Consider the following 24,555-nt stretch of genomic DNA (forward strand, 5'->3'; position numbering starts at 1 on the left):
AAGATTCCTAGAGAAGAAACCATACTTATGGGAATACTTCCAGAAAAGTACCACGAGATGATGCATTTACATTGCAGGTAGACCTAGACTTAATGAAACCTTTTAGACAGACAGATAAACATCTAAAAAACAATTTTTCTCTTTTCCGTCATTTTAAATCGCAATATAACTAATAGCAGGCGCCAAAGCCAGATCTACCACAGCTCTAGAAGAATCCATACAGTCGACTGCAGGTGAGGGGCGAAAAAATAGACGACTCAAATTACTAAAAACTAGTAAGTTATTAACCTTCATTTTACTTTTGTGTGTACGTAGAATTGTACTTACACCATCAATATTTCAGTTCTAATCTCCAATGAACTCAGCTATTGATGACTATCAACCTGACATATACTAAAGTGTAACAAACCTGGTACTGCTGTCATTGTGTATGTAACCGTCTTATAACTAATCGAGCATGTTTTCAGATATAGCACGATGAAAATATTAGAACAAAAATACCATTCTTACATTTAAAATTTAATACAACCAAAATTACAAGTTTATAAAGTTTTGCCTGATTGACACAAAAATGCCGAGCTATTTCTAATTGCTTGCAGTTGAAATTAGTACCTTTTTACTGTGTAACACTGAGAATATAAACATTTTTCTTAAATAGTAAAATACGAAATACTAAAGACTTTTAAAATCAAAGTTTGCACTTTTTACCCTTACGAGTTATATTAATATACGGTTGTACTAAGGGATACATTCCATGACTACTTTTAAATATTGTAACATCTTGTATAACAGTTTGGGTTGGCTCCTTTACATCTATTTCTTTTAATGTGCCAGCACCTCCTTCTGCTTTAGATAGCACATGAACAGCGAGCTTCTTCCGTTCTTGAGCACCATTTTTTAACAGCGTCTGAAGGAATTAAATTCATCTTTCCTTCAAACGAAATCGACTTACCTCATAAAAGTTAATGAGATCTTCTTTTGTTACTGTTCGCAAGTAAGCCACTTCAACTTCGGCTCTCGCAAAATGATACTGTTGTGCAGTAATCTCTGACCAATAGAGGGCAGTTTGAGCAGTCAGTTGTTTGGGTTTTTCTAAACGATGGGCAGCTAATGCGTCCTTGTGTCGCATAAACTCTTCATTTTTCATGTTTTGTAAATGTTCCTATGGAAAGTTAAAAATTCAATCCAGCATGTAACTTTTAATGAAACCACTTACAAGCATGCCATGTAGAAATTCTTCTATTCGACCATCAACAATTGATGGATGCTTATCAGACTGCACAATAACACGTAAACCTTGGACACCATTAGCTTTTCTAATACCGCTGAATACTATGTAACCTAATTGTTCCTAAAATATAAAACAATTAATTATTGCGATAAGATTGAAGATTATTTACTTTTGTGCGTAACACATCAAAACAGGGTTCTTGAATGATTTGACCGAATAATTCCAGAAGAATATTACTTTCTGTATTTTGTAAGCCACATTGGTAGTAAACTTCCACACACGAGGACTTATGTATGTCATTGTCGACGCTATATAAATAATCACAGCTATCCTCCAGCTGAAGCTCACGATTTAACAGCAATTGTCGCGGTAGAAGCGGCGTTGTATTAATAAGTTCTGCAAAACGATTCTCAACAATGTTAACCATTTCCAATGCTTTCTTTCTATTCGCATTGCCATGCACCAAACATTCGATGTGCATTTTTGAAAGCATCTGTGGTATAAACTCTTCCAATTTCTCTATTGTAAGCTCTACAACAAACACACTATCATAACTCTTCATTATTAAGGGAATTAACCTTCTGTTGCCGCGAGCAACTCTCGTTTTGTCCATGAATGCTCGGTCAACAATACTGTTAAATAATACACTGCATGTTGGTAGGGTTGCTCTGCAGCAAAATTTTTAAGTGTTCTTATATACTAAAAGAATCGATTACAAAGTGCATAAAGAAATGAAAACCTACATTTTCCTTAAATATTTCAAACCGCTTAGGATCAACCTTAAAATTCGTTAATTTTTCTATGATTTTACCTAGTAGTATGTGCTGTTTTTCGTTGTAACCACCTAGAACTAGCTAAAAATAGAATTCAAAATGTGACCCTAGATTTTCGATGCTACTTACAATAAGGCCGTACTTCGTATTCGACAATTCCCATTTCAAGCCGGCAAGCTCAGCTGCATATACGTATTCACTGAGGGCGTCTCGAAATAGTTGCACAAACATATGAGTTAGATTACAATTTAATGGATCTAAGTAGGCCAAAGGGCTGAAAATATAAATTATTTACTTTAGCTTTTAGAAAGTCAGACCACATTACAGTTATTCTAAATTTTATACACATGAAACTCTCTGGGTGCTGTAGATGTGAGAAAATTGGCCGTCTGTCTGCAATAGCTATTTTTCCCGTTGGGGAAAACGCACTGCAATAGCTATTTTTCCCGTTGGGGAAAACGCACCATTCAGAAACCCGTATTTTGGAACTTTTAGGGACAGTTCATAGCTCCCAAATAAAACATTTTCTATACTTGGTTTGTTTTCAAAGAACAACCTATCACCAAAATTTTCTTGGAAATACTTCATTGCTCATGAATTTGAATTGAAAATTATATGATTTCTGATAGTAATGGTACTACGGTATTTAAGGGCTACATCTTTTTTTTATTTAAATACAGTTTATGCTTGCGTCCATCCGTCCGAGAGATCCCAACACACATTTGCGTTTTTTTTTAATTTAATATGGTTAAACACGTAGGGTAGGCGAAAAAGAATGTCGGATAAGTTTCCGTTTCGGCGCAAGCGCACCCGAACTTTGTTATTTACTAAGATATTCAACGAAATTGTAACTACAAGGACTCCTCATAAAAATGAATCGAATGTGTATACTATGAAATGGATTTTCGGGTCTGAAGAACTAACTGGTGAAAAATTATTACTTTATATTTTGTTTTGGAAATGCTTATCCAAAATCTAGATGATAGACGTCAACTTGAAAGAAACAAAACAATAGAGGGCAATTAAAAGGGCAGTGAACACCGAAATTATATCATCCAATCTTGTTGGATCCGTTAGTTGTGTCAGCGTATCAGTCTAATGACTTTACTAGACTGTTGAAAAGTTTTGAAAGAGATGTGGCTCTACCTCAATTGTCCGGGCGTACTTACTTGAAAGTTCTGTATTCTATAGAACCTGCACTGTACAGAGAGAGATCCTTATGAAAATCCCAAATTCATATTTTCAATGTAGATCCCACATAAAATTAGCTAGCACTATACTCACCTTACAAAATCAAACATAATGTTAGCCTTTGGTAGTAAGTACTTATCATCTTGTTTAAACCAAATTCTTGTTAAAGCAGTGTCTTGAATTATTACGGGATGATCGTTTAACTAAAATAACAATTTCAAAGGTGTTTGCTAAGAGCTAAAAGCGTTACCTCTTTATCAAACGGATATAAATCAAAGTTAGTAGCAACAAAATCATTTTTATCCGGAATACGTAATTCCGGACATTCTCCACAATTCTTCCAGTCCTAAAAACATTTTTTTTATTATGTGGAAAATGATCAGACCTTGCCAAATTAATTTGAGATGGAAACAACAACTTAAAATATCAATTTTGGATCAGTATAGTTTTCCTTACTTCTAACACTTCTGTTGGTATGTTTTGCAGTTTGTACTCAGTACCATACCACGGCTCCTTTAAATTAACCTCGTTTGCAAATTGTTTCGCAATTACGCCTACTCTATTAAAAAAATCTAGAATTAAGGAGAAATAACTTGACTATGGAACCCTCACCTTACATTCTCTGGAGTAAAATCACTTAAGATTTTGTTTACCATATCCGGATTCCATTCCGATAGCAAATAGTGAGAGGATAAAACTTCTTCTAAAGGATATTCCTACAAGATTACAATAAATGGCTGTAAATCACCACAGATAACTTACATGTAAGTAATGTACATGGCCAGCAATGTACGATCGTGGAGACTCTTTGTCTTTAAACCTAAAAATCATTGACGATATACGCTTTTGCTCTTCCTGTATCCATTGGAGGGGGCCATTGACTTTGAGCATTTCCAAGTACTAAGTTTTCAAAGAGTCAATTAACAATCAACAGCTACAGCTAAACTTACTTGGAACACTAATTTCACAATGTCATTAATATGAAACATGCCCTCTTCCGTTAGGTCAACAGAAATACCAAAAAATCCAATACCTCTTGGTGCCGTTCTACTTCCAGCCACCAAACTATTGGACCAGCCTCTTGCTTTAAGTGCAGATAATAAGCTACCTGGACCCTCATGACCTACCAAATGGCTTATATAATTACCGGGCTAAAAAGAACAAATCATATAAATTACTGTAGAGCAAGACACCTGTCTCCGCCTGAATGGAAATACAATATTCAAAGTGCGAACGAACCCACAAATACAAAATTGAATAAAAACCAATTTTTCTCAATCTACGTGGGTTCGTGTCTTTCATTTCGTACACATCATAGTAGGCCTAAATCAAATTACCTACTCAGGTTTTACCCTTGTTCAACAATCAACATTTTTTACTTAAAATTTACATTAATAATGAATTACACTTTAATATACAGGGTGATTCCTATAGTATACTGCCACCGTTTGGGAGCGTATAGGGGGTGCCTAGGGGAAGTCTTTTCATATAGGACACTTGGGGTCGGAAATCCAAAATAAGGGCGCCAGAACCAAATTTATCTTCTGGAATTTCACGCCTGTATGTAGGCAACCCAACCGACCGACGTTTCGCGCGGAGCGATGCAGAGCGAGTTAGCGCGAGGAAGCGACATGGGAGGGAAGGAGGGAAAACGACAGTCAAAAGCAATAACGTTTACAAGTGTTCAACGTGGCCACCGTTGTTCTCAATGCACTTCCTACATCTAGCCAACCACTCCCCTCGAACTCGCGTGAAGACTCCTATGTCCCACAAGTAAAAATCTAATGGGGTGATGTCGGGCGAGCGGGCGGCCACTCCACCGCACCTCCACGGCCGATCCGGATAGGTTTGGTCCAAGTGTTCCCTCACCTGCCGCGCGTAGTGAGCAGGGCACCCATCGTGCTGGAACCAGTGGTCCCAGTACAAGTTCACTGGAACATCCATTAAAAGTTCTGGTAGCACCTCGCGCAGGAAAATCAGGTAATTATGGGCATTTAGACGCGGAGGGAGGATGTAAGGCCCCAGTAGGTTGTCCCCCAGGATGCCAGCCCAAACGTTTAAAGAAAACTTGTCCTGGTATCCTCGCGTAAACGTTTCATGAGGATTGTGCTCCGCCCAGTAGTGGCTGTTACGAGGATTGAAGGTCCCCTCTCTTGAGAATCCTTTCTCGTCAGTAACTAGCACGCTCCTCAGAAAGTTCGGATTAGCTTCTTCCTCCTGGACGACTAAGTTGCAGAATTCCAGCCTCCTTTCATGGTCACCCGGCCGTAACTCTTGCACTTTCTTAAACTTATAGGGGTGTAAGTTGTTGTTGTTGGCGATGTTCCACACTGTGTGTTGACTACAACCCACCTGATCTGCTACAAGTCGAGTGCTAGTACGCGGGTTTGCCTCGAAACGTTCCAACACATCCTCCTCTAAGGCATTTACCAACGGGCGATCGCGATCACGGGCGCTAGTGGGCTGCGAAATAGGAGGAGGTCGGTGTAAACAAACAAACTTTTCGAAATGGGTGCTTAAATGACCCAAGTATCGATGTGCATCACGAATCTGTGTGTAAAGTTAAGCCTCCGTCAGCTTACCTGCAATTGCCCTGTCTCGCACAGTCGGAAGTGAACTTCTTGAAAGACCTGTCTGCAGGGTAACTGACGGTTTGGATACCGCTCAGCGTACGCTCGTCGTGCAGCTCGTGCGTTACCATTTGCCAATCCGTACATGAAGTGCATGTCCGCGTATTCCGTGTTAGTAAAACGTGCCATAGTGTTTATTCACTTGATACGCGTCGTTGCAGACGGGATTTCGTGGGTTTAAACAAAATTCTGATCAAGTGTCAGCCACACATCGCCGCCTGAGATCGCTCCGTGTGCACCGCCGGCCGGTTGGGTTGCCTACCTACAGGCGCGAAATTCCAGAAGGTAAATTTGGCTCTGGCACCCTTATTTTAGATTTCCGACCCCAAGTGTCCTATATCAAAATACTCCCCTACGCACCACCTACACGCTCCCAAACGGTGGCAGGTACTATAGGAATCACCCTGTATGTTTCATTGATGATGATTATGATAACATTGTTGAAAAGAGCGCAAAATAAGCGTCATTACACATTCAGTGCCAAGGCCAATATTATTGTGATTAAAAAAATTTAAATCTTATTTTTTTGTGAAAGGATAAATGGCAACTAATTGTTCTCTGGATAATGAGATTCGCATTTCCGCATATAAATATTGTTTATAGATTTAATAGTCAAAATATTGTTTTTTGAAACATTCGTAAATTGTACTTCAAAAAATAGCACTTTTCTCTAATTTAACCCATTTAACACTAATGATAGGGAGAGCCTCAGAAACAATAAAGTAATACGGCAAAACTTACAGCATTGGAACCACACAAAGGAAGAATTTGTGTGTGTGATTGAGGTCTAAAGCGTCAGAATGACGAAAAGGGAAAAAGGTTCATTACAGAGACTAGAAATAAAGTTCATTGGCTACAATCATTGCTTTTCCTCAAAAACTGAATTTTCCCTTTTTTGGCGCTTTCTCATTTACTGAGAAAAGAACTTCTTTGACCAGCTGTTCCAATGGGGTATCCGTACTGAAATGACACTAAAATTAGGGACCAATTATTATTCCCCCCTTCCGCCCTTACGTTACACCACTGTACACACATACACAAAATTTAATATATTCTATGGTAATGGTAAATCACATTTTGACTATTTTGAGGTTAGAAAGGAGAATTTAACTAAAAGAGCTACAAAAAATGCTTGTTGATGATTACAATCACGTCGATTCGAAAATCTTCTACATACCTGAGAATATTCCAAGTGCAAACACCCACGACGCCTTTGAGGAGCAGTTTAGTGAAGGTTGCGTATGCAAGACCATATGCACAATTGAAAATCAATGTTTCTGCATTCTGAGAAGCGGTGCCCATTACAAAACCGATACCGAACATCTTCACGATGCTACAATTATATGCTCCGACACCGCAAAACCAGTATACGAATGTAACAAGAACTGTAAATGTACACAATTTTGCAACCACAAACTTGTACAATTTGGTCCACGTGCTGACTTAGAAATAAAGTTATGCGACACAGTGAATGGCCAATGTAAAGGTTTGGGTTTAATCACATTAAAACGCATTAAAAAGGGCAGTTTTGTTTGTGAGTACGCAGGTGAAATTATAAATGAAACCGACGCAATGAGGAGACATGACCAAAACGAGAAATCTAAAAGGATGAATTACATTTTTGGTGTCATTGAGCATTTTGGAAGAGTATGTATGAAGATGTTCATTGATCCTTCCACTTTTGGTAATATAGGCAGGTATATAAACCACAGTTGTGATCCAAACTCTGAGCTCTTGACTGTTCGGGTCAATACTGTTATTCCGAAATTGTGTATTTTTGCAAAGGATGACATTCAGGCTGGTGCAGAAATTACATTCGATTATGGAAGGGACAGCAATCAAAATGAAGATGGGAAAATGGCAAGAGTTAAGTGCTTATGTGGAAGTAAAAATTGCAGACAATATATCCCTCTTTGTAATTATAATTAAAGTTCAGATTTCACAGTGTTTTTATACATTTATAGTATAGCAGAGTATAGAATTTTCAAGCAATGTTGGCACTGTTAATGAAACAAATATTCATTGTCAATCCATAAGGACAAGCCAATAGAATAGTATTTAATAAGAAAAGTTCCATGTTTAGCGCATCTGCGATACTATATGGGCCTTAAGTGTGCTAAGGTCATTTAGTATTACCCAAAGATACAGGGGGCAGCGGAACAGATCTACAGTTGGAATTATTGGGATATTTTTCTAAATTAATTGTCTTTATCATTCTTGCCTGGAAAACTTATCTTGCAAAGTGCTCTGGTGCTGTGCTTACGTGATTTGTTAATATTTGATGTTACCAAACAGGTTTTTCAATTTATTGGAAAACCCTACATTTTCAAGGAAAATACTTGGAACAAGGACTTTTTATAAACTTTTTCTCGAAAAATGAAAAACTATAGGTATAGTGAACCACACCTCTCGGGATATACTGTATTAATAAATCCACAAACTTGTGAGAAATACTTTAAATTCTTTACTATTTCTTTTTCCAGGAAATCCCAAACCATAATAAAATTCAAACTTACGGCTGATTTATAGTAAGGATGTAAGTCAACCGATGGAAACACTATGTTCAAATTTCGTACGTCCTTTATAGGAACTATGTAAGCACAAGTCCTAAACTGATCAGGTGTAAACGGATGTTCGGGCCACTTTGGCGCTTCCGCATTTTTATCCTTAACTGGAGAAAAAAGGCCTACCACAATTTCTTCCAATTCATCCAAACTCTCTGAAAAGAAAGTACTTAATTATAGAATCAGAATGTATTACTCCGCTTACCTTTGCCGAGAATGGCCAAAGCCATAATGTTGGAGGAATACCATAACTCGTGAAATTTCAACAGCTCAGTGCGCACATTTATCCCTTTCTCCTTTGGAATGTGACAAAGCGTATCTTTATTTCCTACAAAAGGTGGCCTTTATTTTTGAACATTTCTAATAAAGTGTTCCCCACCTGTTCCAAACTTATGGAATGGGTGATTGGGATTACAAGTCGACTTATCCAATTGATCCAGCCTCCATAAGTCGCTTGGAATATTTTTCTCGTGTTCGGAATTCACAGCATTTAATTCACGTTCAGTAGCGGTTTCGGTGAAAAGAGGTGCAATGAAAAATTGAGAAAATCTATCTAAAGCACCTTTCAAATGTTCGGGAACAATGTCAAAGTAATAAACGGTATGATCCGGATATGTGGCAGCATTACTTCCACCTCCATGCTCACTTAAAAATTTGCTGTAGTCATTCTCGTTTGGATACTTCTCGGTGCCCAGAAACAGCATGTGCTCACAAAAATGAGCAAGACCAGGTAAGTAATCTGGATCGCTCAGATAACCTAGAAATCTTCTTCTGCTGTTTAAATTACAAAACAAAACTCCACTTACCAACGTTAACGTCCAACGCTGCTGCTGATTTATCGGTGGTATGATCACTCACAAGTAATACTTTCATACGGTTTGATAACTCCAACCCCCTGTATAACCGTTTGTCTTCTGCGGACTTGGTGATGTTATCGTAACGTTTTAACACTGATGCTGAGGTAGTCATGGTTTTAATATCCTTTCGTGCTAAATAATGGGATCTACAGATTATAAAAAGATCAGTAATTTAGAATAGTACACATTGAAACCTAACCTAACTAAGTCTCTCCCTTGCTGTGATAGGGATTGATTTGTACTTAATGGTAATTTAAAAATGAGACGTCTGCACCTTATAAAATACATTCAAGTACAAACAGAGAAATGAACGAAAAAATGTCAAAAACGTGTTTACACGTAATAAGATTATAAGTTGGATAATTAATAAGAGTAAGACACTCCACTCGTGCTGTGGTTAGTGCGAAACGGAACGGAGGTGCTCATAGTGCAATTACCTTTTATTTTCAATTAAAATGTAACCGTAATAAGCTGCTGGAGGAAAGCACATGAAAAGACCAAATCTCAATATTTTTTTCATGTTTATTTATGCGACATTTCGGTTTCAGTATCAACCCTCAAACTACGGCGACCCGGCGACCGGTTTACGTTAGCTTTTGGTGAAACGCCCTTGCGCTTGGTTATTTATGACTTATGAGTAAAATGTAGGTAGTCTCATTCACTGTTTATATAAATAATATCGAATCGACGGTATATTATGTTGATGCGTAAATTAAAAAAAAGGTATCGCCCGAGCAGGGACTTGAACCCTGGACCCTTGGATTAAAAGTCCAATGCTCTACCGACTGAGCTACCCGGGCTCGCTTGAAACTGTGTGTATGTTATGAGCAGAAAAAACGAAAAGTTTTAAAATGAGTAAAGGGGAGGAACATTGGTATTGAAAATGATTAAAGAGCGAGATTTATTTAAACTAATAACACCGGTCAACAAAAAATAAATTTTTTTGCGAAATATATTCTGACTATAATAAGCAAAAATAACTAAAAAGTGCGATTGGATATCGAAAATACTTACTTATTTGCTTTTACAAAAGTTATAGCGATTGGATTGAAAGCTTTCAGGAGCGAAAATTAAAGCTGGAATCTTTGTTTTCCCTCAAATAAAAAGAAATATGGAGTGTGATATTTTCCCGCGGTTAGTGTACCTACTTACCAAAGGGGAGAAAAAATCCTGGAACAGTCCATCGCTCCATGGTTTCCCGTTTAGTGTTTCCATAGAGCTGAAAATTATGACAAGCTGACAGGATTTGGTTTTGCATCATCGGGTATAGAATGTCTCTAAAGATACACAGGTTACGGATAATATGGAAGCTTATTCGTAGGAACAAGACATTCATCAAGACATAATGGAATTTGGGCACGTTACCAAAGCCATCAGTAAGGTGGAAAGTGATGAAAAGATCATATTTGGGGGGTTGATAAGAAAACCTTCTGTTGAACATGCCAGAAAAAGCAAAACTGTTCCATTTTTAAACATTTAGACTCACTTTTAATTCGCGACTTTTTGTTTAATTTCCATTAGGTACGCGTGTGGAAAAACGAACTGCCTTTTTCCTTACTAGACCATAAAACGGGTCAGCTATCAAATACCTCCATCAGAAGTCACCTATCTGAAGCAGCATAATTAAGTTCATCCTCCACTCCACTAACTGCACAACTCTTCATCTCGGAACCGGAAGGAGTCAATTACAAACCAGGAGCTGGTTCTTATTGAATTTTTAATTGTCATTTTTTAATTGTTTCCTGTCAATGGGTTTTTATACACGGTGGTGACTTGCCTAACGCATCATAGGGATTTCAATGTAAAATTCATAACATGCGATTATTGGGTCCTCAAATTATTTTAGAGCAAAAATGTATTAAGGTTTTTCGTAGAAAAAATTTTTTACGTCAATCAATAGTATTAGTTTTCAATTTTTTGCATAATAAAGACGGAAAATTGGAAAAATAAAACCCCCATGTTTTTCAATAAGCTGTGATGCCATGGAATTTTATAATACAAAAACTACGCCAATATCCGTCATGCCATGGAATGTCTGCTATAAAACAAATCAAATTCTATCAAAAAGTATTATATTTAATTTAGAACAGCGAATTCAACATAAAGAAAGACCAAATTACGAGCCAAATTACTAAAAAAACGGTTTCCTAATATAACCATTTACAATAGGTAAATGTTCGAATAAGCCACCATTAACTGCAATACAGTAACCAAGTCGATCATAAAATCAATTTCGAACTGCTGCTAATTGATAACTGGATATCTTTTTGTTCTAGAAAATTCCATGGCAACGCAGATAATTGAAAAATATGCGAGTTTTATTTATCCAATTTTCCGTCTTTATATGAAAAAAATTGAAAATGGTGGAGTCGACACTTCAAATGCGAATTGCGACTGAACGGGGCGTCGGAAGGGGGTACCGACAAACGGAATGTGGTTACCCCCGATAAGATTCGACTGCATGATGGCGGAGTCAAAACTTCAAAAGCGAATTGCGGGTAGACGGGATGTCGGAAGCGGGTACCGGCAAATGTAATGTGGTTACCCCCGACAAGATCTTACTGATGGTAGAGTCAAAACTTCACACACGAATTGCTGGTGAACAGGATGTCTGAAGTGAGTACTTACAAAGGGAATGGATTGTCTCCGACAAGATCTTACTGATGGTGGAGTCAACATTTCAAAAGCGAATGGCGGGTGAACGGGAGGTAGGAAGTGGGTACCCACAAAGAAAATGCGGACAAGATCTTATGGATGGTGAAATCAAAACTGGCTAATATAGAATACTGATCTGTGACACAAAAATGCGCTGAAGTCCCACATTTCACATATGTTTTAGGGTCGAATTAAAATTCACAACAAACCTTTAATTCATTACCCGGAAATCCCCCCCCCCTCCCCCAAGATATAAAACCACACCTAGTACATATAAGTAGTATCAGATCAATGACTAAAAGGTATACTTAAGCAAATCAGAAAGTGGATTTTGTGTGGATATGGGGAGTAGGAGTGGGGTCAGGGGTTAAAACTCTCTGGGTTATTAATTTAATTTGCCCGTTTTGCACATGGCAGGAGGCTAGATAGTTCAGTCATATATAAACTGTAAATGACGTAACTGATTAGCAACACTCGAAAGGATACCTAATAGGCAACTGACACTGAAAGGGCTCAGATTATACTCATGAGTACCACAAAAACATTATTTCGCTCATAAATTAAATGTGCTCATGGGCGAACTGCACAACGCCAACTTTTATGTTTATGGAGATATTTCTTTGACATTTTAACCATATATCCCTCTAAAGAAAATCACAGCGCACATAGCTATGGCCTTTTGGGGAGTACCTACTGATCACTCATGGAAAATGCGCTGAAGTTACTCGCTTTAGGGCGAAAACCTTTTTACTTGTTGAAATTTGAGTCGTTTTTTCGGTTATTTTTCCGTTGAAGCAAGCTACTCGTAGGTACCTTACACCCGTTGTGGGAGGTCCGATGCTTCTGGAGAAACCAATTCATACGTTAATACATAACACTTACTGTTTAGTTTAATACCATTTAATTTGGTTTCTATTAGGTTAGCGGTTAAGATATTAGTATATTTAGTTATTGTGCTTTCTTAGATTAGTAATTGTCCTATAATTGGAATTTGATTCTGTTGGGCAATAAATCATATTATTATTATATTATTATTATTATTGTCGGTGTTTCTTGTGAGAACTCAGGTCTAGCCTGGTTAACTAATCGCACGGATTAAAATCAAGTAACAGTGTCTGTGTCTGTGTCTGGTGAAGTTATGTAGGGTGCTAAAGAAAAATAAAAAATAAAATAAATATTCGCACACTCACATTGGAAATCTAGGGATAGTATGTAATTCATACTTACCAACATAGCTATTAATGGCCACAATAGTCAACGCTATCAGGAAAGAAGAAAACAAAACAAAAATATCATTATAATAATTCCTGTACTTTTATTAAATAGAGTTTATTGTGTAAGTGTTTCTTTGACTGCGTTTGGGTTGTATACGAGTGGGTTGTGATAACGTGGTGTGTTTATGTGAATAAGGAGTTTTGTGTTTTTTAACTGTGCTAGGACGTGTAACTTTATTGGGTGGACCTGTCTTTGTAGTGTAAGTTGCGTTACTTGTATTTATGGTGTTTCTTTGTTCTAAAGGTTGTATTTGTGTTGTTGCTTGGGTTATTGATGGAGATATTACAGTATTTTGTGAGCTAGTGGTGCTGTTTAGGTTTTTGCGTTTGGGTTGAATACGAGTGGGTTGTGATAATGTGGTGTGTTTCTGTGAAGAAGGAGTTTTGTGTTTTTTAACTGTGCTAGGACGTGTAACTTTATTGGGTGGACCTGTCTTTGTAGTGCATGTTGCGTTACTTGTATTTATGGTGATTCTTTGTTCTTGAGGGTGTATTTGTGTGGTTGCTTGGGTTTTTGTGTGGAGATATTGCAGTATTTTGTGAGCCTGTGGTGCTGTTAAGGTTTTTGCGCTTCGGTTGTATACGAGTGGGTTGTTTCTGACAAGAAGGAGTATTGGGTTTTTTACTGTGCTAGGAAGTTACACGGTGCCAATTCAAATTGGTAGTCAGCTACCTTGGTCTTCCATTGGGACCGTGAAGTCAATAACAGAGTTGTGCTAATTTGTTGCCTAGGATTAAATTCTGGGATGTCGGCCGAAGTTAAGATTAGTTCTGACGATTACTATTACTATCGTATTTTGTACAATTAATTAAACATTAGGTTTTAACAAATATAGGAACATTTTTCTTTTAAACAAGGACACTGATAACGTTTTAAACTCAGGTGGTATGTTATTGTAAATTTTATAAATTTGATAGATACTGAAAGGTTCTTTCAAATAAAGCAGTGGAGTGTTTAGGAGGAGAAATTAAACCACAAAATCTTAAATTTAAATTGTGAACGTCCGTTCGAAAGCGGATTTTGTTATAAAGATACACTGGTTGCTTATTTAAAAGCACCTTATGGCATAGTGTTGCAAATAGTAGTTTTCTCCTGTTATTCATGTCTAGCCAGTTCACCACTTGTAATAAGAAAAAATTTCTTTTTAGGTGCCTACGGCATCAAAATACCTAGCATTTAGCAAATTGTTAATAATTCTAGGTACATTATTTAGTGGATGACTGAAGTGAACATTTTGAATGCCTGGAGTTGAAGTCTCTATATAATACGTTATATATATACTCTTTGGTATAGGTAATTACTTATTTCCATAGTGACCAGTAGAAAATAGATTTTCACAGATCAAGTCACTTTCTTAATCTTTTATAATATCAGGGTCTCGCAGAGTTATCCAAGGAAAAAGTTCAAGGCGCGAAAGTATTGCAAAGAAAAATGATTTACGTCTCCAAATTGCATAAAGCAAGATTGATTTATTTCACATTATGTACTTACATAGGTTGCCGGTATCTAATAAAGAGGGGTCGCGCATTATCGATTACCTACCTTACCTACTTTCTTGTTTTGACAAATATATAACAGTGATATTATAATCAATCTTTAATAACACGATGCTTCTTTATTGCATGCCTAGAGAGGTATACAAAATACTGATAAGGTGCCTATTTAAATTGTATACAAATAACCCTTCTATATAATTTCAATTATAAAAACTAACACTGAATATACTACATTTGTACTTTTCAAGCGGTTGACAGAAAAACGCAAAATGGTTTCGCAGCAAGATTCTCCACAGTGAACCATCATACTCAACATAAATCGTATGTTAATTTGTCTAAAAGTAAAACATTTAGTACGCACTCGTACTCGTTAAAACCACACCAAATTTTACAGTAATTATTCATTCTTTTTTGCTTCCTCGCGCAAACGTTTCTCTTTGAGGGCCTCTTGTTTTTGTAAAAACCCAGGCAGCCAAAAACACGCGGCAACCAATTTAAAGAAAATCCACCCTAACACAACCAGCATTAAGCATGAACTTGAAGTAACAATCACTTTCCACACGTCCACGGTGACTTTTTGGTGCTTCATTGTCTGCTACGGGGGTTCACATACTACCCTTCATAAACATGATCGCAACATATGTAAACACAACACGTCACAATTGTCTTCATAGTAACCGCCGTTAACCGCTACACACAAAAACTAAACATTCACTCAATACTTTCCGATTAGACGTAGGTAAGCACTCGCAATTTATTATTCCTCTTTAATTTTGCTTTCACCACCGTCAATATTGGCACTCTCCTCTTCATTATCAACAGTTCCCTCTTTTGCCGCGTCCTCTATCATTGGTTGATTTTCAGCTTCACATCTACGGTCTAATTGCTCCTGCAATTTTAATAACTGCTCTTCGATCGTATTAAAAGCTTGATAAAACTGTCGCCTTCCTCTGAAAAATTTATTCGTTATCCATATTATAAGCAACACACAAAATGTCACGTATAAACCGATGAAAACCTTAGACTCTTTTTTACTACTGTTTTCGACCATGTTTCAATATGAGCTTGTCTAATAATGTTTCAAACTTCAACCAAGTATTGGGATGAGTACGATCGAATGACGTGTCTCTCACAACGAGGTCGACTTATTTCAAAATTAATAAGTTCTTACTTGATGAGAACAGAGACAGAGAGCTTACGTAATGACTCATTTTAATATTTCAATATTTCATCCCAGAATAAAAAAGTTTACCTAGCCTGTAACTAAAGCTACCGTATTAAAATGCGTAGGTACTTCTTATGGAATATATAAGAAAACCGTTTCTAAAATAGGCAGGACGTGTTTGAAGTGCACTTTTTGTGTACCTAATATAGAGTAAACAACTATGACCTAAGCTATATGTTCTCCGTCCATACAACCACTGTATATGATAAACGTACACTGTGGAATGTGGAATCTTTATGATTTCACTGTGTGCACAATGTTTGTCGTATTTTACAATTTCTTACGAGAATAAACCCATACACGGAAAGAAATTTACCGTAAGGACCAATGAATTCAAGTATGCTCTACAAGAAAATACTGTAGATATAGTGACAGCCGAAGGTTTAGTTGTGAATACAAGGCTATTCCGGTTACTTATAGAATTTATGTCTAATCAGAGTTTATTACAGGCGAAAATCCCTGCATTGGTTAGACATAAATAACGATGTTTAAGAGAAAATCAAATGTTTGGTTGCATTTACCGGACCTCACAGTACCGGGTTGTTAATTGTAATGAAAGTATTTTGATATACCGACAAGTCAATTTATTTAGTTTCACTAAACCTTTTGTTACTTTTATCGATCATCTTGTTATGCGAAAATGACGTCTGTAACCTATACCGAACTATTTTAGTGTATGCTATTGCATAGTTTGTGGTCACTACTGAATTATTCGGTAGGTGGTAGTGAAAACGATGTAGCCTGTACTATACTTTGTGGTAAGTGCAACAGTATTAGGATAGCATGCATTACAGTAATTTCTGTACTGTACAGTACTCGTACTATATACCAGAGCATCCAAGAAATAAATATTTCACACGATGAGAACAGTCTTAAATGCCGTAACTGCAATAGTAGCATCACTGCCTTTCCTGATGCGACCCTAGCAGTTGCAGCATTTCAGGCCGCTCTCATGGTGGGAAATATTTCATTTTTTTATGCGATCCAGTTGGCAAAAGTGATTCTATTACTTGATCACCTTAAAACCCTAAGCAGTCTTGGCGAGATCTGTCTGAATAAGATCAAAAAGTGCATTCGGATCTGCAAAATAAGACGCAATTACACATCGAAATCAAACTTGAAGATTATTACAAGTTAAGTAAGGAGTTAAATAAACAAACACCGTTGTTAGGTGAAGTATATATTTATTACAAGCAGTAAGTAAACAAACAATTTTCTTACGATACACTAAACAAAAGACTAAACAAAAGATATAACGGAAAACAATACAATACTTTACAAAGGACTTCTAACGGTTACGTACTTACAACTGTCAGACGTAATGTTTAAACAATTTGGAACAGGGGAAACGAGGGACTCCAGCCTATAGTATTTTATCTGTAATTCCTCGATTTGTGAATCTCTGACTTCGTAAGCAAAAACATGTTCATTGAAATCTACCGTCGAAAGCATACCACACTCCAAAATTACATGTTCGTTAAAATAGAAGAATATGTCCTTAACAACGCCAAACCTGTAACTGCCAGTGTCGGTTACATCAACTGTTACAACCGTGTTTACTTTGTATTCGGCTCCTGTCGCAGTGGCCCATGATACACGAATTAAAGGTTTGTCAGGGTCAAGGCGAAGTTCATAATATCTGGCAAGAAGAAAAAAATATGATAACAATAATTCCATTTGAAAGAGGAACCTTACAGCTTTGTTAACGTTGTAGCCCGGAAACAAGGCCTTCCATTGCTCGATATTGGATTTTAGTCTTGCTCGTGGTCCAATCAAAGGTACTAATTCCTTCATCATATCCTCGCTTAGAATCCCAAGGCAATTAAGATCCACCCCATTATCTGGTGAAAATGGAATAACAAAGGTAGAAAATTTGGACACATTAAAAATATGGGGTGATTTATTAAAAAAAAGATCAGACAGTACCGCTCTTATGACACTCCATTGGATGGTTTCAAATGGGCTACAAAATAGGCTGTCATGCCTCAAAACCGTTTATGACGGAATAGCATTTTCATTCTGAATCTGACAATAGGTATATCATAAATTATTTTTGTATAGGTATTTATTGCAGAAATGTTTCTGAAAAAAATCCAAAGTTCTTAGTGACGTAAATATTACATAAGATCGAGAAGAAATTGGGATAGCAATATACTACCAGAAAAGGCAATTGTTCATCTTGCAATTGGCAACTATCGTCTGTTTCATGGATAACGATCAATTTCTAGAACCAAAAGTCTCATTTTTGTTTTGTTTTTTCGAACATGTCTGAAGTAAAAGCAGAATTGTGATACATTGCCAGTTCCAAAATGAAAATACCTATCAAAACATGCTAAAATAGGTCTAATTTGAAAAAATCCGTTGCCTGTGCTGTCATGAGCCATTCAGTTACGTGTGCCTCTTTTTAAACCGTACGATAAATAAGAACGCAATCCAATGGTCTTTTTTAGAAATCACCCTGTATAATATATATTGCTTAATTAATATAAAACATTGTTGATTTCATTTTGCGCCCTAATACTACCCTAAAAATCTTTCGGTCAACTTCCCTAACATAACACCCTGTATAATAGAACCAAACACTGAACATTATATGTAGGTAATAATACATGCTTCGGAAATCTACTTCTACATGACAGTCCGTCCACTGTGAGTCATCGCAGATAGGATAGATAGTCACACTCAAGCAACTTTTGCGTCGAAAATGAAATGATAAGCTTTGCTTTGCTGCTACACCTCATTAATAAATTAGTAAAAAGGTACTTACCCCTGAATATTGGAATGTATTCACTCAAATTCCAAGCACTAAGAAAATCTGCAGTGTCTTGATCCGCCATTAGTACCACTCGTATTTTCACAACAACACTGCACTGAACAAGAGTCAAGAACACTTCTGCAATAAATGCAAAATTGCAAATGACGAGATCAGTTCGACACCGGATCCCTAAATGAATAGGTACCTAATTGTTTTGTAGATGTATAGACGCAGCAAAATATTTTGGTATCATATGCGTTGTTTGATAACTAGTACCGATCCCTTCGGTAGCCTTGACAAAAGACTTCGTGGATAATTAATTTGGGTGCCTCCAATCCAACAAAACTTCAGTGAAATGTATTTGCACGTTTCAAACAGAAAATCATTGAGGGCTAGTTAACTAATTTCGTTGTGCCAAGCTAACATTCCATGTTAGGTAAAAAGACAATTTAATAAGGTGTATCGCTCTATTTGCAAAGTCAACCTAATGCTCTTGTTGTCTCTATAGGTACACCATTAGGTTCCACAAAAGTGTACCTTTAATTTTTAGTTTGCTACTGGTAATAACGGCATTGTAGATAAAGCAAACCTTAACGTACTGTCAACAATATAGACGTCTACAAGAAACGTTCAGTAACATGTAACAAATAATTATTACGCTTCACAAAGTGATTCGCTTTGCCTTAACAAATTTCATTTTGTTCTACTAAATTCAGCTCTACTGAACTTTTCATTTGAATCACACGTCACGATTTCTTTCAGTGTACAACGGAATATCGAAGGATCCTCAGTATTACCATAATTTTTTAACGACCTTTAATTTTAACCTTGCAAAATACGTAAGTTCATCAGTTTCACGTCTTTGGCATTGAGATAATATACTTCTAGTTTTTTCGTAACCATCTCGATGCAAGAATAACGATCTGGCATATTTTGATCAAAATACTTGCGCCTTCAGAAAAAGTTTGAATCAAATACACATGCAGTTATGAAATGTCCATGTGATGTACTTTTTCAGCCGCAAGATAATGCGTTTGAAAGCTTTTACAAGTTACAACTTCAAATTTATGTGTAAATTTTGGGTAGCAGGGTAGGTACATTTTGCTCTAAAATTTTTGACCTATAGAGACCACAGAGAAAAGTTATATTGAATTGTCAGACATAGGGAATAATCTAGAGAATGAAATGTGTTGATTTAGACAATAAATGATCGCAATTCGCCCCCGGAAGGAGTACGTATAGAATGCGCACTCACTATGATTATAATTCAATTTTTGTCAGTAAGGATTCTGATAATTATTATATCGGGGGTAAATACACAAGAGTTTGATTTTTAATCGGATAATTTTATTTTTACACGAAAGTTTTATTGCAACGGAAAAAACTAGAGATCAAAAGTGTGATAAAATCGCGACAGCTTTTTTAGTTTTTTCCAGGAAGCAACAAAATTTGAGTGAATTAAAAATACAATTATCCTGATTAAAACCAAGATCGAGTGTATTTTAGGGAGATTAATAAAAGACAGTATATTTTACAACCATCACTATATATTTTACGCATTCCTACGCGCATTTTTATCGCTAATAAAAAGCTACATAGCTTTTAATCACATAAAAAATCATCTGATTGGTTAGAATTTGAAAAAATCACCAAGCTGATTGGTCGTATATTAAAGGAGTGCAGTATTCAAACTAAGGCCGAAATTGTTTAACAATATTTTTAGAAGACAAAGTTAATTGACTGATCAATCGATGCTGGACTGTAAATGACACATGCACTTTTTCACTATATCCCTTAGCGAAGAAGTATTAAATTTTGGGCTTGAGGGTTAATCCCCTAAGACAGGGCAGCACAAACCGCATGCTCGCGCTACTTTGCTATAGCTTGCGTGGGATTATTTCTAATTTAGTAATCAAAAATCAATCCCCTTATAATTAGTAACATATAGCGTTGTGATTCAAACTGGTGTATCAGAGATGCTTTAAAACAAAACACCATATGTTGGAATAGCTTTCTTTTTCTTTATTTGAAATGGTAACTTTTTAAGACTTGGTTGTTTAGTTTTGAAAACAATCCGTATTAAAAATCAAATTTCGTTTCTATTTACGCAGATTCCCGCGATTATTTTCTTCCAAAAACATGCAGAATTAACAGAATAAAAATGTTTAAAGTATTAAAAATGTATATAGGCGTAGAAGGGCAATACAAGCACTTGCCAGATATTTCTAAGAATTTACTGCTTCGCCGAATGCCCACAAAGTCGACACGATATTTTGATAATCCATATCGCCGACGAGGGACACGACGCCGACGGACACTACACCGGCCGTGCCCACATCGCCGACACGTGTGCAAGGGACACTACGCTGAACGTGACCACAACGCCAACTATTCGAAAAACCAGGCCCCTCATAGGTGCTCTGTCCAGGTTCATTAAGAATTTTTGTATGAGTTGCATTTTTAAAAAAAAGTTAAAAAAAAATTCTAAACCTTTACAATAACCTCAACCGTCCAGTTTCATTAAAACTGTTGTATGACTATGAGTGGACTTTATGGTTACGTTCGGCTTAGTGTCCCTTGTACACTTGTCGGCTATGTGGGCTCGGTCGGCGTAGTGTCCGTCGGCGTAATGTCGCTAGTCGGCGATATGGACCATCAAAGGAAATCAAAAAAAATCAAAATGTTGCATATTGTATAGCTGTACCTTCTATTACAGGAAAAACGTAGCAGTTTGAAGATGGGTTAAATATGTTACACAATACACCACTGTGTATTCTGATGTAGAAATTGCTATAACTTTGCAAACGTATTTCTAAAGAGGTACAGTACACAAAGTCACAAACTAAAAAAATATATAGCAAAAGCGATAGTCATGGCTTTAAAATTCATAACAATAAGTTCGACTTGTCCTAAACAGATTGAAAAATGAAAATTTTAGGAAAAGCCGAAGAAGAAGTCTGAATATATTAACGGATACGAGCTGCCAAAAAATATAGCGTCTTGCCTTGCCTTTAAAATTCATAGAAAATCAATTTGCCTTAACTCGATTAAGAAATGTAGCGATATTCTAGAAATCTCGATAGACGTCGAGGCGCCATGGAAGATTAGTCATCGGCGATAAAGAACGAAGGCGGATGTGACGTAATCTTTCCAGGAAATACGACGTGATTTGTTCTAGAACATTCGAACAGACTCGCGTGCACTCGAGAACTCTAGGGTTTATAAGCAAATCGAATTGCTTTCAAGACAGTTCCTACTTTGATATGCTTGTGCTATGTTATAAATTGTAAGTAATTAATGTTATAAATTAATCTCTCTCTCTTTCTCAAATGATCCAGTTCAAATAGAAATATTCCGAACTTTCCTTCAATCCTTTTGAACATGATATTGAAGTAATTACGTCAAGTTTGCGAAGAGATAGAGCGAATTTAGTTCATCACACATCACATGTTATTTTACGTAAATTGTGCATTTTCTAAATAGTATTTTTAATCAACCCCTGATGTTTTCTATATTTCACATGTTATTTACTGGAACCCGTCTAGGTCCTAATAAGTCGACATTTAATCACACAGCGTTTGCATACTTAAACAGATACGTTACTTGAAGCTTGAAGCAAATATCAACATTATACAGTAGGTTTAATTTTAAGATGGACAACTAATGGGATGGAAACCCGCTTGGAACGTAACGATTTCTGTTATTGCTTTGTTTATAGTTTATAAGCGCTCCACGTTCGTATAGTAGCCTAAAGGAAGTCATCTTATAGAAGGTGGCAATTAAGTCTGAATTTGAGTAACTCAAGATCCCTAACCTGGTGGTTAATAATAATAATAATAATAATAATATTTATTGGTGGGGTTTATACAGAAAATATTTCCACACGTCACAGTATAGGGAAGCACAATTGCCACTTTAATATTCAGAGCCATCGAACTTGTAGTTCAAGTACTCATCGATGCTGTAGAATGCTTTGGCACCAAGGAACACTCTGATTGTTTTTCTGAATTGTTGTTCTTCCAGATCCCTGATGTAGTCAGGAAGAGCATTGTAACATTTCTTCATGAAATAGTTAATATCTCGTCCTTTTACCGTCCGATAGTAGTCTTCGACAAGGTTGTTTTTAGTCCGTACATTGTAATGATATTTATCACTGTTTTTACGAAGGGTTGGAAGGGCCTTCTTTGCGTGTGTTAGACAGGTAAATATACATGGGAGTGTAAGGATGTTAAGTTTGGTGAAGGATGTTCTGCAACAATCTCTATATTTGCGGTTGTCAATGATTCTTATGCACTTGCGCTGGACGGAAAACACTTTAGCTGCATGGACGGAATGTCCCCAACACAGTACTGCGTAGCTTAATGTGGAGTGGATGTACCCATAGTATGCTTGTAGTAAGACCTGCTTTGTTACTCTAGGCTTTAGATTTCTTATAATGTAGTTCATTTTAGACAGTTTACTGGACAGGTACAAGGCGTGCTCTGCCCACGTCAGCTTGCCATCGATATATATACCTAACAGTTTCACTGGGGGAGATTTATCTGTATCATGGAGGCCCAGTAGCAGGGATTGATTTTTCAGTTCATTAGTACTTAGACCATTGCTCGTGAACCACTGGGTTATTCCTGACAGTAGCTTCTCAGATGATTTACTCAGGAGTTCCTTGCTGTCGGCTGTAGTAAGGGCGGTGGTATCGTCGGCAAAAGAGTTAGGTACTGATGTGGTGCTGTTGAAAGTGATGACAGGTCATTAATGAAAACAAGAAATAGGATGGGCCCCAATACAGATCCTTGAGGAACACCCATCTTCACGGCTGCATTCTTGGATTTAAGTGAGTTAAGTGTAACATATTGGGTACGATCATTGAGATACGAACGAATTAGTGCTATACTGGTCGCATCGAATTTATACTTCGCAAGTTTCTTGATCAGTAACTCGTGGCTCACACAGTCAAATGCCTTTGTTAGGTCAAAGAGAGACATTTGTGAGACTCGTTTAGATTCAAACCCCTGCTTCACAAACTGTAGCAAGTAATTTATGGCTGTAGTAGTTGACCTGCCATTGCGGAAGCCAAATTGACAAGTGCTGAATAGGTTGTTCTCTTCAAAATACTGCTGTATTTGTTTTTTCATCGCCGCTTCAAAAATTTTACCAAAAATTGGGATGATGGAGATTGGTCTATAGTTTGATACCTCATCTCTGGGACCTGTTTTATGGACTGGAACCACTTTTGCAATTTTTAGGCAATCAGGAAATATGCCTTCGTTCACAGACTGGTTGATGAGTTTACAAAGGGGATAAATTATTATATTTTGCACCGTTTTGACGATTTTTAAATTGAGGTTGTATGGGTCCCTACTCAAGGTATTTTTTAGTTTTGAAATAATTTCTCGTATTTCATTGTACGTTATTTCCCTAAATGAGAAATTTAGGTTTCCAGGAATATTGAAGTTTTCAAGGAATTTTAAAGGATTCACACTAGTTTGTGGTAAATTGTTCACTACGTTAGTACCCACATCACTAAAGAAAGAGTTAAATATGTCAGCTGTCAGAGTGTTTGGAATTTGTCTTTGTTTTACTGGGTTGTAGTTCTGTATTATGTCCCATGCAGCTTTTTGAGTGTTGGAAGATTTCTTCATGTGGTTATCATTAGCCTGTTTTTTGTACTTGTTAATTTCAGCTCTGTAGATCCTCCTGTAATCCTTTAATGTCTCGTTGCTGACGATGTTTGAGTTTTGCTTGTTTAAAAATGTTAGAAAATGAAGAACCTCTCTCCTTTTTCTTATATGATGGTTAAACCAGTGTACTTTGTATGACTGTCTGTTGTTACGAGCACTTACTTTAGATTTGCTTCCAAAAGACATGTCACATGCTGTTGTGATAATGTCAATAAATGAAGCAAA

The 24,555-nt window shown here is 36.8% G+C and overlaps 2 protein-coding genes and 1 non-coding gene across 4 annotated transcripts; 1 reads left to right on the forward strand and 2 right to left on the reverse strand.

Moving 5' to 3' along the window:
• Positions 1-506: 506 nt before the first annotated feature.
• Positions 507-9,867, reverse strand: LOC116163380 (insulin-degrading enzyme). Of its 2 annotated transcripts, none has more exons than XM_031477278.1 (18): positions 9,684-9,867; positions 9,196-9,392; positions 8,769-9,146; positions 8,595-8,717; positions 8,342-8,544; positions 4,146-4,346; positions 3,958-4,095; positions 3,808-3,911; positions 3,652-3,754; positions 3,446-3,541; positions 3,289-3,398; positions 2,134-2,278; positions 1,975-2,085; positions 1,810-1,930; positions 1,401-1,762; positions 1,217-1,351; positions 953-1,162; positions 507-907 (listed from the first exon to the last, which is right to left on the reverse strand). In XM_031477278.1, the coding sequence occupies exons 1-18, from the start codon at positions 9,764-9,766 to the stop codon at positions 689-691; spliced, it is 3,039 nt and encodes a 1,012-aa protein (XP_031333138.1). In that variant the 5' UTR covers positions 9,767-9,867; the 3' UTR covers positions 507-688. The 2 variants fall into 2 exon arrangements, with proteins under 2 accessions (XP_031333138.1, XP_031333137.1); XM_031477277.1 differs by lacking the exon at positions 9,684-9,867 and adding an exon at positions 9,446-9,651.
• LOC116163381 (probable histone-lysine N-methyltransferase set-23) lies at positions 6,892-8,136 on the forward strand. Its single transcript, XM_031477279.1, has one exon. It carries the CDS (start codon positions 6,954-6,956, stop codon positions 7,752-7,754), a length of 801 nt encoding a protein of 266 aa, XP_031333139.1. The 5' UTR covers positions 6,892-6,953; the 3' UTR covers positions 7,755-8,136.
• A 106-nt stretch (positions 9,868-9,973) lies between the features above and the next one.
• On the reverse strand, positions 9,974-10,046 carry Trnak-uuu. The gene has a single exon. It is a non-coding gene; the product is annotated as a tRNA-Lys (tRNA).
• Between the last annotated feature and the right edge of the window lie 14,509 nt (positions 10,047-24,555).

This window comes from Photinus pyralis, unplaced genomic scaffold (assembly GCF_008802855.1).
Source record: "Photinus pyralis isolate 1611_PpyrPB1 unplaced genomic scaffold, Ppyr1.3 Ppyr1.4_LG2, whole genome shotgun sequence".
NCBI classification, from domain to species: Eukaryota; Metazoa; Arthropoda; class Insecta; order Coleoptera; family Lampyridae; genus Photinus; species Photinus pyralis.